Source organism: Morone saxatilis, unplaced genomic scaffold (genome assembly GCF_004916995.1).
Source record: "Morone saxatilis isolate NCDOM2014 unplaced genomic scaffold, NCSU_SB_2.0 Contig11, whole genome shotgun sequence".
Taxonomy (NCBI): domain Eukaryota; kingdom Metazoa; phylum Chordata; class Actinopteri; family Moronidae; genus Morone; species Morone saxatilis.
Window position 1 is genome coordinate 3449383 of NW_023339663.1, and position 14373 is coordinate 3463755.

At 42.5% G+C, this 14373-nt stretch overlaps 1 protein-coding gene across 1 annotated transcript in view; it reads left to right on the top strand.

Moving 5' to 3' along the window:
* Nucleotides 1-13: 13 nt before the first annotated feature.
* LOC118320969 (metallophosphoesterase MPPED2) overlaps nucleotides 14-14373 on the top strand; it is a 29916-nt gene continuing 15556 nt past the window's right edge. Inside the window, exons 1-2 of the mRNA XM_035652102.1 lie at nucleotides 14-380; nucleotides 1384-1671. Coding sequence (XP_035507995.1) covers nucleotides 1559-1671 — 113 coding nt within the window. The 5' untranslated portion in view covers nucleotides 14-380; nucleotides 1384-1558. The remainder of the gene's footprint in view (nucleotides 381-1383; nucleotides 1672-14373) is intronic.

Consider the following 14373-nt stretch of genomic DNA (forward strand, 5'->3'; position numbering starts at 1 on the left):
GGGGGGGGGGGGGCTGAAAATAGGACAGTTTTTCTACGTCGAATTGTTTGCTTTAAGATATTCAACAACTGGAGGTCGCAGGTTTTTTTATATACAGGATTTAACCATCAAGTGAACTCTGTAGCTGTTGATTAGCCTAAAAAAAAAGACATATTTGTTAAATTGAGGGCAATTTTTTCCCTTTTTTTAACCCCCCACCCTCTCCCCCTCTCTCTATCTCTCCCTCTCTCTCTCTCTCTCCTGTGCTCCTGGCTGCATCAGGAGGTCTGGTATAAAAAAGCCTGTCAAGCCCACAGTGGCCACTTTACTATCAGTCAGGGAGGTCAGACAAGGAAGGAAGGGAAGCTCAGGGTGCGAGGAGACACACAGCGAGAAGCTCGGTGAGTGAGGATGCAAAAAACAAACCAACAAACAACACTTGTGCAACATTTGAGCTGCTTTTGTTTTAAAAAAGAGTTTTAAGAGAAGTGCGTATAGATGTTGGAGCAGTTCGGTTGGCAGATTAACTGCACCAGGCCTGGGGTAACAGGAACGCAGAACTTTGCCTTATTTTTGTGTGTTTTTGGCGTGTGATTGTGAAGCGTTGTGTGGATGCATTGTGGACACTTTCTTGTTTTATTGGAGGCTTTTGCAACAGTTTGATCACTGCCTGCAGCTTTTATTTTTTATTTTTTTTGCTTGGTTTAATTTCAACAGCCTAATGCCCTAGAGGCCATGCCTGCAGTAATTTCTTTTTTTTTTTTTTACATTTGAATATATTAGATTGCAATAAAACCAACTGGGTTCTTAGCAGCAGAGCAGCAATTAAAAAACAAAAAACGTGCTTTCCAGATTGTAAATTGTCGCCTTAACAGTCGGGTGTTTGAAAGAATTTCTATTCTCTTAACGGAAAATGCCAGATTGTTTGAAATGGTAGAATAAATCTACTAATTATGTTTTAAGTTGCCTCGCTGCATTTTTCTAATTGGGATTTCGTGAACAATGAGCTGTTTCAGGAATTCACTGCTTCCAAAATCAAATTGTGACACAGCAGATAGGGATACTGCCTCTGTCTGTGCTCTGAAACCAAACAGGAAAACTGTCTTTGCAGCATGCAGAGAGTGTGTGTATATATTGTGATTTATAAATGAATAGAATAAGACTTTACTTTTATGTGTGCTCTGCTTCAACCCAGAGTAATTTAGCTCTTCATGCCACCTGTTTTTTTTTATTTTTTGAACAGTGAAAATGTATTTATTCCTGGAGGTTTGTGCCTTCTTCTAATGTAAAATACCTTCTTATGAGTGTATTCAGAAGCTGCTGCATGCCTTGTGGTCCCATTTAAAAGCAGCTGATGTGTGTGTGTGTGTGTGTGTGTGTGTCTCTTTGCTCTTGTCGGTGCAGACTGCAGTGTGTCGTGGTCGAGTTGGTCGTCTGGGTCGCTGCTGCCGCTGCCGCTGCCGCTGCTGCTGCTGGGAGACTTCCAGGGCTTCTTGAGCGGCTCTGAAGGATGACCGCTGCACGGCTCGTTGCTGAATCCCGGTGAACGAACGGCGTCTCATGTCCAAACGGCGGAAGGATGGCTCATGGCAAAGTGACCATCACGGTGGACGAGTACAGCTCCAACCCCACACAGGCCTTCACACACTACAACATCAACCAGAGCCGCTTCCAACCTCCACATGTCCACATGTAAGTGCACGCAGTCACACACACACACACGCACACGCACACACACACACATTGCGGATCACCTGCCAGGAGCTTGTAAGAATTCAGGATATTTTTTGTACCTGCTATAATGAATTCACATATATTTTCATCCTGCCAGTTTTGAATCTTAAATCAAATATATAAGGACACATTTAAGACATCTAACTTTTAAACATATATTCATTCAGGTGTTTTTTTTTAATCTATTTTTATTTATTTTCACATTTTATTTTTTGGTAGTTTCAGACTGCTTTTGTATGAAGTTTTAAACAAGTTAATAATCCAGACTGAGCAAAGAAAAAGCAGAAATTAAGACATTTTTAAGGTGCAGCAGGAAGCCAATCAGGATCCGGTTTGATGCAGAGTCTTTGTTTATACTTTGATTTAATTGGCTCAAGCTCAGAGAGGGTACGGTGGCCAGCGAGGACAAACTTTGAGAGTCCACAAACTGCACTGTGTGACATTTGAGGAAATAAAATATCACTGTTAAAGTGTGCAGGGAGTGTGGCAGGTGAAGCATATCGACAAACACTAACAACCGAATGCTTTCTGCGGTTCACGCAGATTTGAGCTTTTCTGACTCTGCAGTTTTTTTTTTCTGCCTGTCGTGTGTGGCGGCCGGCTCGCCACTGTTCCTTGCGGTCACTCTGTGAGACTGTTATCATTTGTGCCATGTTGTCATTGTGGTGCATGAACACTTTGTCTGCATTAGGGCGCTCTCTTTATTTATTTATCAGACCAGTTACTTAGCATTGCTCTTGTCTGATGTGGTTACACTCTGCCTCTCATTAGTGGGTCAGAGCGCTGTGACCCGTCAGCCCTCGCCACGTACAGACTCATCAGAGCGCTGTGTGTGTGTGTGTGTGTGTGTGTTTCATCTGTGGACAGATTTTAACACAGAGCAGCGTGTTTGCGTGCTTTGTGTCGTTGCCCAATTACAGCAGTTTGGAGGTTTTTCTAAAAAGGCTTGTGAGTGATTGTTGGTTGTGGTTACATGCACAGTGTGCTTGAGACATTTTACATTCACAGAGCGTGTTTGGTTAAAAGTTAACCTGCAGGAGAGACAGGAAGTGATTGAAGAAGAACAAGAGAAAGCTGTCTGCTGCTTTTATTGTCATAGTGGATTCGTTTGTCGCTTCACTTTATTGTGCTCTCTATTCTTTATTGGGTAATTTCGGTTGGATTTGGCTGCTTTTAGATGCACAATTATTTATTTAATTTGAAGAAAAGCAGACACATTCCTACGGCCTCTTTTTAATTCCTCTTTGGCACCTTCTACATTACACGTGCAACAAGTAGGGATAAATAAAATATTTAAAAATATGACATAATTAAATATGAAGCGTGTCGGTGCTGATTTTACGCTTCAGAACAACTTGACGTTAATTTAGGTTTCAGAAAGTCACACAGTGAACAGGCATTAATGTGAGAAAATTGAGTTCATGCTAACACGCTACACGAGTGTCATTGTAGTCTTTGTTATAGACACGTTTGAACGTTTTTATATGTAAATACAACACTGCAATCCTCGAGTCCTGACACATAATATAATTGTTGAGGATAAAAACGCAGTTAGAAAGGGAAAATAGCAATTTCACAGATTGTCAAGTCGAGTTAAAAAAGACTTATGATTGACAAATAACAGTTTCTTTACCACTAGTTTAAAACTCGTCTCTACCGGTTGCTGCATTGATCCTGAGACATTGTTCCAGAAAACAGCAGCACTTTATAAACATATATTTTTGACTTTGAACCCAAATATCTAAAGGGACTAAGATTAATTGAGCTACTGCATCTCTTGTTGTATAATTATGGCAATCTGATCTGATCTGATCTGAAAGTAAGCAGACTTAGAGACATAAATGGAGTTCTCTGTCTTTTTTAATTGACATTAATGGACATGAGACAGGAAATGCTGTTCAGTCTTTTCCCGTAGTCAGTCCTTCGTCCTGAGCGGCGCTCAGGTTGCACGTGTGCGCACATCTTCGTGTTACGTTGAAGTGGAAGGGAAGTGGCGTCTGCGTAGAGTTGAACCAGCGATACTTATGACGTGCCCGACACGGAGATCATGCAGATACATAAAGGAGACGTTTTTAGACAGATCAGAGCTCTAGAGGAACACTTGGGCACCAGTGTAAGATCTGTGCAGACTGAAGAACAACCTCACTTCTGGCATCAACAACATCTGGCAAACAAGTTGTTTTTTTTTATAATTTTGTTTACCTCAAACACTCAGATTCCCACAATTCTGTCTGGATAATCATGTTCATGTAAACAGGATTATTTTGGGGAGATGGTTAAATTATGGAATCGTGTAAACAGCTAAATGGAGCTCTTACGTTCCTCCCGCTGCTGGCAGCGTTCACATTATTGTGCTACTGTGTTGTTTTGGGATTCCTCAGCTGTGAAGCAGTGCTGCCAGCACAACGAGCGCAGATGAATGTGGAAAAGGAGACGAGGTCACCTAGCCGTTTGTGTTACGTCAGTCCATTTTAATGGTTGACAAAGACGGCAATAAATCAGGTCAGACGCTTCAATCTGAATGGCAGTTAACACACGGCAGACAGCACAGGGTTCATCACAACACTTTCTAGTTTGATGTTTGGAGAGGCTCCCTCAATTTTTTTCCGTATGACGAAGCAAATAACAGATGGTACAACCAATATTTTCAGGCTTTACAGAACATGACAGAATGACCTCCGCAAAAGGTTCCATTTTGCCTGAAATTTCACCGCTTATTCTTCCATTTATTATTATTTTATGCTTCTGCGATTGACGGTGACAGGTTTTGTTTTCAGTTCCCTGGAAAGTCTAGGTATGGTTCATCTCAGGGCTTTAATTCTGCAGCGTTGCACCGGTTGACCTTTTGGTGAAGTTCAGCTGGAGACGCAGCAGAGAAACCTTACATAAAACCTCTTTGTCGGAAAAAGGACAAACAAGCAAAGTGGGAAAAGAATGAATCTGCCTGACGTCGAAGAGGAAACCCCCTGAAAATGATCAAGTTTCTAAAAGTGGATCATCATCTGTCATCTGGAGACACGTTTAGTTCTTTACTTCCGCAGATGGACGGGGCAGACAAGAGAGAGCAGATTTGGTGGAAGTTCTGCCTTGTAAAAGCAGTAGCGTGTGTTTGATTAGGTGTCGTTAGGTAAAAAAAGGATTATTTAGCGCGGCGAGCGCGCGGTCAGAACAACGCGCAGGGAGTTCGAAAAAGCAAGGATTCTTTGCAGGCTCGCTGGCTGGTGCCGTGTGAGAAACTCCCGCCACCCCGGCTCGGTGAGGTTTGACAGGTGTGTGTTAAGGTCAGAGGAGATTTCCGTCTAAACCTTCCTTGGAACAACTTGGAGACGAACCGATTACCCCGTGTTTAGGTCTACATATCAGTATCGAACTCGATTTGTATGGCGATATGTGACAAGTCGGCTGCTGGGCTCGTTTCCATTTTCACTGTGGCGCTAGTACTTTGGAGGGTTGGGAAGGCCCCCTGTAAGGACGGAAGGGAGTGTGTTAAGCCGTTGGGCCCTCTCAAGGGGCAGATATGGTGGTTTGGATAAATAGCATTAGGCGTTTCGCGTTTCCTGGCCTTGCCACAGGGAGTCCTCGCAGTGGTTTTACCCCTGCCGATTTCTTGAGAACTCTAGAACGCTGGGAACCCGTGGATGCCACACTGCCTATGAAGGCCCATTGCGGCCCCCGCTATGTAGCGTTTAACTCGGTGGCTGCGTAATAGAGATACGCGCTCTTTCTGGGAAAACGTAAGGCTGGGTTTACGGTTAGGAGAGCATCAATGATGGCCGACTTGCTTGGGGGTTCTCGCACTCTACTGATCCCACAGCACTGGTTGTAGCGATAAGGATAAGCAAGTTGTTGTCTTCGTTTTAGAAGCGCAAAGGAGATGAGGGTTTTGCCTGGCCTTTTGAACCATAATCACAATCCGCTGGCTTCTAATGGTCCCCCCGCTTCCCGCCCGCCGCTAGACAGAATATTTAGTTGTTCTGGGTGATGGAGTGACAGCAGGCGGTTTTTGTGTGGTGTTGGAAGGTATGGCTGCTCTGCGAACCTCTCATATGAGGAAACCATGCACTGGTAGGAGCGATGTCACACACTCACAGGTTGACACAGCACCACACACACACACACACACACACAGTGGCAGGTGTATAGGCTACTATGCTCAGGAACGTGTACCGCTGAAGGCAAGAAGGTGGGGCTTTGTCTTTGGGGCACATTGGATGCGTGCGTCTCTGCTCGTCTCTCGTCCTCTCTCTGCTCTCTGTCTCTGTCTCTGTGTCTGTAAGTGAGCGACAGACTCAGTCCAGCCCTGTTTGTGTCTGGTTTATTTTTCTGCGCCGTCTGTGTTTTTTTTTTTTTTCTTCCCTCTGCCCCCTCATCGTCGTCTCGTGAAATGAAATGCTCACCAACTAGGAACATATGCTTCGAGTTGGGACACTAATGGCTTCAAATCCAATTTGAGCAGGATCTGGGCCAGACTGCGGGAAGGCCCGACGCACAGACGCAGACGGACAAACTGACAGAGATTTGAAACTAAAAGGGCTTTCGACTGGAGATCTGGGGGTGTTTTTTATGATTTTTGTGAGCCCTTAAATAGTTCAGAAATGTCTTGAATTTAAGCACTGAAGAAGTCTTAAGATGTCTCAAATCCTGTTATTGGAATCCAGAAGAAGGTTAGCAGCAAATCATTTCTACAACATTTTGAAATAATTGCTCTGAACATTTCCTGGGGCCGTATTCTCAAAGCTTCACAAATCTGCTGTGATGTTTCCTTAGAATTAAATCCTAGTAGGGCTGCAACCCAGTGATTATTTTCATTATCAATTACTCTGTTGATTGTGTTCTTTTCAATTGATCCTTTTTAAAAGTAAGTAAATTGGCCGTCACAATTTCTCACAGCCCACGGTGACGTTTTCAGACTGCCTATTCTGGCCTGACAACAGTCCAAACCTCAAAGATATCCCCATTCACAATAATGAAAAACAGAAAAGCAGCAAACCCTCCCATTTAAAATGCTGGAAAGAGTAAATGTTGTGCATTGTTGCTTCATACATGCTGATTAATTCATTAAAATGTATTATTAATTGACACAAATCTTAGTAAATATAAACGTGACCAGTTAAGCATTTTATCCATTTAGACAACTGCAAAGTGTGCAGGAGAAATCGGACATACTGTGGTAGTTTTCTTAAAAAGTGTCAGCCTGAATCAGTGGAGGGAGAAAGTGATCTAAACCCTAAATAACGCAGAGTTAATAAAGTCTACCACATGAGATTGTGAGGGGATGCTGTTGTTTGTGGTTGATCTTGATCGCAGATGTGTTGGCATTTCTCACTCAGTGACTTAACTGCATTACGCCATTAACGCCTTTAGTGTTAATTTATTTAATTTCCACCGGATGCGTGGACCATGCAAGCCAAGAAAGCAGAGTTAGTGGAGAAAGCCGACCCTTTTGCTGACAGTCAGCGATGTGAGACACCTGGAGAGAGCAACCAGGGGCCACCAAGTTGTTGAGTTTTTGTCACGTTGAGTTTTTCTAAATGGCACCTAAAGTCGGACTCACTGGGCTGAGTTAACAGCTGTCAGAGCATTCTGTTCCCTTTTTAGTTTCACAGTCTGCCCGCTTTTTGCCACCAGCTTTGTTTTTGTATTTCAGGTTTAAAAGTTCAATTTGAACTTTTCAGCAGTGTGTCGAAGCGCAGTAACTCCTGTAGATATCCTGACGAACAGTGCAGGCTCCAAATTTGATGTTTCCATTATAGCTGGAACATTTTCAATATTGGTGCAAATACAATATCCTTAGTTTAGATACTGATATCAAAAGATGGTGGCCAGTTCCCTCACCTTGTCCATTCATTTTCTATATCAGGACACATCAGAGTAACATTGCACAAAGCAAGAAGCACTGTTGTTGTGGTTACCTGATTTAGAACGATGTATAAACTGTTGCCACTCAGCAGCCAATCCTCGTAAACTCAGAGGAGATGCTGCATCTCGACGACATGGTGAGGCTTTGAACATACAGGGTTAAAATGCTCGTTACGTTTTTTTCCTTTTTCAGGCGGTTGTTTACTCTTTATAAATCATCATTCACTCAAGACACGCGAGCTATAATACATTAATTTTAATGCTGGAAAATGGAAATTCTTTAAACCCCCCCCCTTCCACTTGTCCAAAAAAATATTCCACATTTAACAAACTCCTTCTCCTCCAGATGCCTTGTTAATTATTCCCGCCCTCTGAATAATTGAGGAGCTCGTAAGTATGAATCATTTAATGACGCCGCCGCCTGCATCCATACACGTGGATATTCTGACACTAGCTGGTGAGGAAACGGCACCAGAGGAACACGAGCCTTCACACATTCATTTTAACACCGTCCTGGTTTTTATTAATGAACTCCTTGAGAATCTTTTATGTGCCGTGTTTCCTTTTCCTAATATGTTGGAACAGAGCTGTAAATGCGGTCGAGGAAACTGTTGGGAATTCAGATTTTTATGGGATGCGTTGTGCACAGTGAGAGAGGCAGCGCCAGTTTCACAGTTGGTGCTGTAACGCAGTGAAAATCAACATTTCTTTTTCTACATTAATGAGTTTGCGTGTTGAAAGGAGGGAGGAGGCTCAGCATGTTGAGTCACGTGACAGAGCGAGCTGGTCGAGCTGGTCGAGGTGCTCGGATGATAATTAAACGGGACATTTCCATCTCTGTGTTGGTAATAGTTACCTTACTGCTCATGTGACTCCATTTTCAACACCAGATGGACTGTCCAAGAAGGGACCCTGTGTCTTTTCTTGTATCATGATGTGGATAAACAAGTTAAACCTTGTTTACGCAAATCCTTCAGCGGGGGGGGGTTGCTTTGAAGATGAAAAAGCTCACATAATTGGCAATTTAATTGTGGAAAAATGTGTGATTTTTCAAACTGAAATGTGGACATTTCAAAACTCCCCGTGTTGTCTAATTTACCATTGAACACATCAGAAGTGTGACCGTTTTTTCACCTTCTCCTCCAGCGATAGTTGCAGTTATTAGATCTCAGATAGAAGCACAAACAAGGAAGAACTAAATGTTCCTCCTTTTTTTTTGAAGTGTTTGCTTCATGTTTTGCTGCTGACGATGAAGCTCTGTGGTGTTTCCACTCGTTCCACTTATTTTCTCATTTTGCTAAATTTTGTCATCACAACTATAAAATGACACTCATTTATCTTGGTTTTGAGAAACATAACTGTTGAATTTAATGTTTGAGTTCAAGCATTTGTTTTTACTTTCTCATTGCTTTGCTTTACCAAGTAGCACCAGTCACAAAGTCCAAAGGTTTTCATTGTTACGGTTTTTACTGTAATTGTTACAATATTTTATTAGTTTGTGGTGCAGCTACAACCTGTAGGTAAACTCTATCCCGGGTCTGTTCTTGTTTGTGGTCGTCTGGTTTAAAACCAAAGTGTCTCCAGATGACAGATGATGATCCACTTTCAGGAACTAAAACAAGTTCAGGATTTCGTTCTCTAACCTTTTGTCTGATCTGGTTTTGTTCTGTTGTGTGTTGCTCTGATTTTCCACAGAAACTTTGTGTGAGGTTTCTCTGCTGCTTGGTCCGCCTTTATGTTTGTTTGGGTCACATGGTTGTGATTGGTCATTTGTAATGGAAAAACTTTGATTTCAGACCTTTTGAATCTCTTCCCACAACCCTCGATTTGTTTTTTTCATCGATTCAAATAGTTCAAATAGTTCAAATAGATCAAATAGGTCGGAAAAACAACCAAGCCAGTCGGCTTTTGAGACGAGATTAAGGTGGCAGCGTTCCAATCTTCTTGCTCCAGTGCCAGAATCTGCTCCAAACAAAAAAGTGTGTATGAGATTGTTGTGGGTTGACTTGCAGAAATAATGACTCTTGAACATAACAGATGTTAAAGGACCAGTATGTAGAATTTAGTGACATCTAAAGCCTCACCCTCACCCTCCTGGTACCAGCGTGTTGGAGAAACTACGGTGGCCACGTCACTCAGTCAGTGTTTGATTTGTCCGTTCTGGACTACTGTAGAAACATGGCGGTTCAACATGTTGGACTCTGCAGCAAAGGACCCACACATAAAAATGACTCTTTCTAAGGTAACAAAAAACATAACAATTCTTATAGTCAGGTGATTATACACTAATGAAAACATACCTATGAATACTATTTCAATTTCTGCAAACAGATGCTCCGAAATGTTACACACTGGACCTTTTTAAGTTAGCAGCCATTTTTTTTTGTGTGTGGACTGAAAATTTCATGTTTGGGCGGATATGTCAGACCCAACTGAGAGCAAAATGACCCCCTTTCCCTAACAGAAAACCGCCAACATGAACACAATGTCAGGCTGAATAATGAAGTGAAAATGAAATAGAAATTCAGTCTGATTATCAACCTATTGATGTACAACAATAGGACTTTTTTGGGGAATTGAAAACACCTTGGTAGCCCGGAAATCTATGATTTATTAATCAATGGCGTGTAGACTAAAAAGCATTTCCAATTTATAGTGCAGCCCTCCTGTTTCCCTCTCACCTCGCCATCCCTTGTCCGTTTTTTCCTCCACCCAAACAGTTTGTGGAGGAGCAGCAGTCAGGCTTCAGCTCTCGTGTGAACAAAGAGCCAGTCCCATTTCGTGGCCTTTTGTTTCTGCCTGCCTGCTACTGCTCACCGGCAGGAGTGGAGGGGCTTTTGTAACAGGAGAACCCTTGATTAAGTTCCCTCTCCACCCCTGACCTGCTGCTGGAGCCCGGCGGGATGGTGGTGGTGGTGGTGGTGGAGTTGATGGTAGTGGGGAGGGAGGGGGGGTTAAGTGACAGTTGACATTGGACAGGTCTGCTGTTATTGAGATTGAAGCCCTTTTGATGTCTTTGAGATTTTGGCCCCTGAGCCCCCCGAGCCTGGCATCGCAGGGCACGATCTCCCGATGATGTCACTTCCCCCCTCCTTGACACGAAATGGAGGTAAAGCTGGCCCGAGTCTGCAACTTCTCAACGTGACAAGCTGAAGTGCGCTGAGTTTGCCTTTACCGGTAATCAGTGTTTTGTTTATAATACACGTGACTCGTTTCAACAGTCATATTTATTCGTTGGAAACTCGTGGACGCTCTTTTTCTTTTCTGTAAGGCGTTCAGAAATCAGTGAATGAATTCCGCCTTCAGAAGAGGAGATTTAGTTTCTCCTGTGAATGATCAGGGAGGATCAGAGGAGTTGCAGTTGGTGTTGGGACCACTTCCATCTTTAAAAAACTTTCTGGAACATTTCCCGTCCGAACCAGCTTTGATTGATCATGACGGAAAAAGAAATGAGGATTTTAAGTAGGTTTTCATAATAGTGTTTCTGTTAAAAGAAAAGCAGCAACTTAATGTTTTATTTGATCGGTGTAATCTCACATTGAATCATTTGTTTGTTTGTTTCGTTAAGAGACGGGTAACTGTCTGGTACATGCAGCATCACGCTCTGCACAAGCGGTATGATGCGGGTATTTGCGTATGTTTTGCACGGCGATGTGTGTTTTTACTCTAATTTCTAACAGTCATTTGTCAAAATAATACTCTTACTGTGTCAAGGGCTACGTTTAAAATATACCTTTTTAGGTAAAAAATATAAATTTGCTTTTCTACAAAGTCCTCTGTTTCATTTTACAAGGACTTTGGCGGATAAAGTAGTCTGGAATTGGGTAAATTTTGTATTTAATAATGTGTAAAACAAAATTATGAATCTGACTAGACATCCCTTACTAGTTATCTTTAGTTTTTGCTCTGCACCAAAACAGTATTGGAGTTCGATACCCACTTCTAATTGTGTGAGAATATCTTCTAAAAGCTGGATTATTTTCTGGTTTTCCAAAGCTGGATCTTTACATATGTTGCATATTCCTGGATACAAGGAAATATGTCTGAAAATAGCTACGGGAAGCATTTGAATGCTGCCTCACAAAACATGTCTGATAACCTTTGCTTGACACAGTGCCGTAAGGTGAAGCTGTCGTGTTTTTGTGTTTTTTTTTTTATGTGCACTCTCTCTGTTGTGAGCAGTGTTGTCTATCCAGGTGAACACTACTCCACTAGTTTATTCTCCCAGCAGTCTGCTCGTGTTTGGCCCCGGGGGCCACAGGGTACCCGTCTCCTCAGCCTTCCTCCCATCAGCCCTGCAGCCAGGCGGACTGTCAGCAGCACAATTAAGGGCTGTACCGTAATGAAAGGGGCATTAGCAGAAGCAATTTATTTCCCAGCGCTGTGCCGGAAGGTTTCTCTGGTGCTGATATTCCGACGCAGGCTTTGTGTGCCTTACTCTGCCATTATGGGAGGGATGAGGAGGACGCACCCTGCCTGAACAAATGGAGTAAAGGGGGAGAAAGAGGGGGAGCATCAAGGCAAAAGGCCATCGTTCGCCATTCTTTAAAATGAATTCTCATTTGGATGTTTTTTTTACCGTGTTTCTTTTCATTTTTGTTGCGTCTCTCTTGTGATTTTCTATCATTCTGCATCTATATTCTGTTTGTGCTTTTGCCCCTTTTTTCCTGTTGGGTTTTCTTGTTTGCTTGTTCTCGTCTCCCACCTTTGCCTCCTTCTCCGCTCCCTTGTGCACCCCCACCACCCCCACCACACTACCCTCCTCTGTTATTTCTGTGTTCATTTTGTTCCTCTGAAGTTTATTGAATTAGCGCAGACAGCTGTAATGCAGAAGATAAGAGAGGCGCTCTCTCTGCTCCTCTCAGAGAAATGGTATTGCACCGTGGATGAGTGAGCGGTGGGTTTGTGTGTGTGTGTGTGTGTGTGTGAGAGTGTATTGGAGGGGGAGGGGAACTGATGCAGAGGTTATAGACAGAGGAAATGGGGAGCATTGTGTTTTGATGTTTTTCCTGAAAGAGCGATAAAGACAGTGTGAGCTCAGTGAAAGAACAGTTGCTATTTTGTCTCTGGTTCAGCTGTGATTATCTTTTAAATGCACAGGTCTTTTAGCGTAGTAGACATACAAACATCAAATTTCTCTGACAGCCTTTGTTGTGAAGTTGGAGAAGGAGGCGGTGAAGTACAGAGGTCCATTTACAGCTGCTGGGATTCTAGTTCTGATCATTGAAGGTGTGTTTTATGGAGAAATAGTGGTTCTGTCAGCGCGCCCTGATTGATTTAAGTCACAATGAAACTTGACTTTATTTGTAAGTGATTATCTGCATTATGATATATCTGGGGTTGACTATTAAACAGGTAAAAAGTACAAATTATTATGTCAGGAATAGTAACAAATGCTGATATAAATAATAAAAAAATTTTGAAAGATATTGCCTTCATCATAATGATTTTTAATTGATTCTCAAAAACAATGAAACAGAAGAGAATCTGCAAATCTTCACATTTGAAACACTGGAACCAGAGAATCTTTTTGCCTTATTTGCTTGTTAAATTACAACAATTATTCAATTTAAATGTTCTGTTAATCAACTAATTGATTAACTGACAAATAGTTTTAAACATTAAAAACATATTTTTAGCGGTAACATCGTGCTACCAGAGGCAAACGTAAGCTTTCCAGACAGTAATTCAGTTAAACTCAATTAAATTTTATTTGTATAGCACCAAATCATAACAGAAATTATCTCTAACTTTTCAAATAGAGCAAGTCTAGACTGTACTCCTTTTTAAAAATGATTTACAGAGACCCAACAGTTCCCAATTCCATCATACAGTTTCCTCTTTCCAAAACATTGTGATTGTGTGTCAGTCACAGAAATTCTGTTTGCTGATGATTTTAATATCCATGATCTGAATCTCACGTCCAGTCAGACCTTTTGTAAAGTGCACTATACACTATACTATATTCGGAGTCAGTTTTAAACAAATATTGAATGTGATCACAACAATAAGCTGGTGTTTATTGCAGAATGAACAGGAATGAGTGACGGAGCTCTGAGGATAATTAATCCTGCTGCGTGTGATGTGTGAATTTGTCAACTTAGGCAGCGAGTTCTGTTTGTTTTTTCAGTGACACACACACACACACACAACACACACCATCATTGCCCAGTGCCCGTAGAGTCAGGTTGATTGTAGCTTTGTGTTTCTGCACCGCCTCAGTGAACCAGTGTGAGTGTACGGGAATCGTTTGGTCCCGGTTCGTCGTGTATGGACAGGGCAGCTTTTAGTTATGATTAGGCAGTCTGTCCACATTTCCCCCTTTTGACCCTGGAGGTTTTAAGGTGGCAGTGTCCCTCCGCTGGTGGGCTCATCCGATGAGAAATCATTAGCAGAACTGACTGCCTTTAAACAATGAGGAGAGCAGAGGGAGGAGCTGGAGCTAATCCTCCTGCAGCAGGGTGGTGGGCAGGTATAAAATGGACAGAGACTGTGATTTGACATGTGTTCCTGTCTGAGACAAGTGGAAAGCTCAGAGGTCGTTGACCCCATTAACCCTGCTAGACTGGAAAGGAGGAGAGAGAGTGGTGTGTGTGTGTGTGTGTGTGTGTGTGGCGGGGGGGGGGGGGGTGAATATTCAACCCAACCCCTGTCTACATACTTTTGGTCTTAGACTAAGACTTAGTGTGGACTCTTTTTGTTCCATTAAAGGGGATATTTCAGACAACGGTGTACTTCCAACTTTGTAGCAGAGTTTGGCCCTTTCTTCTTTCAACATGCACAAAGCCAGCTCCATACAGA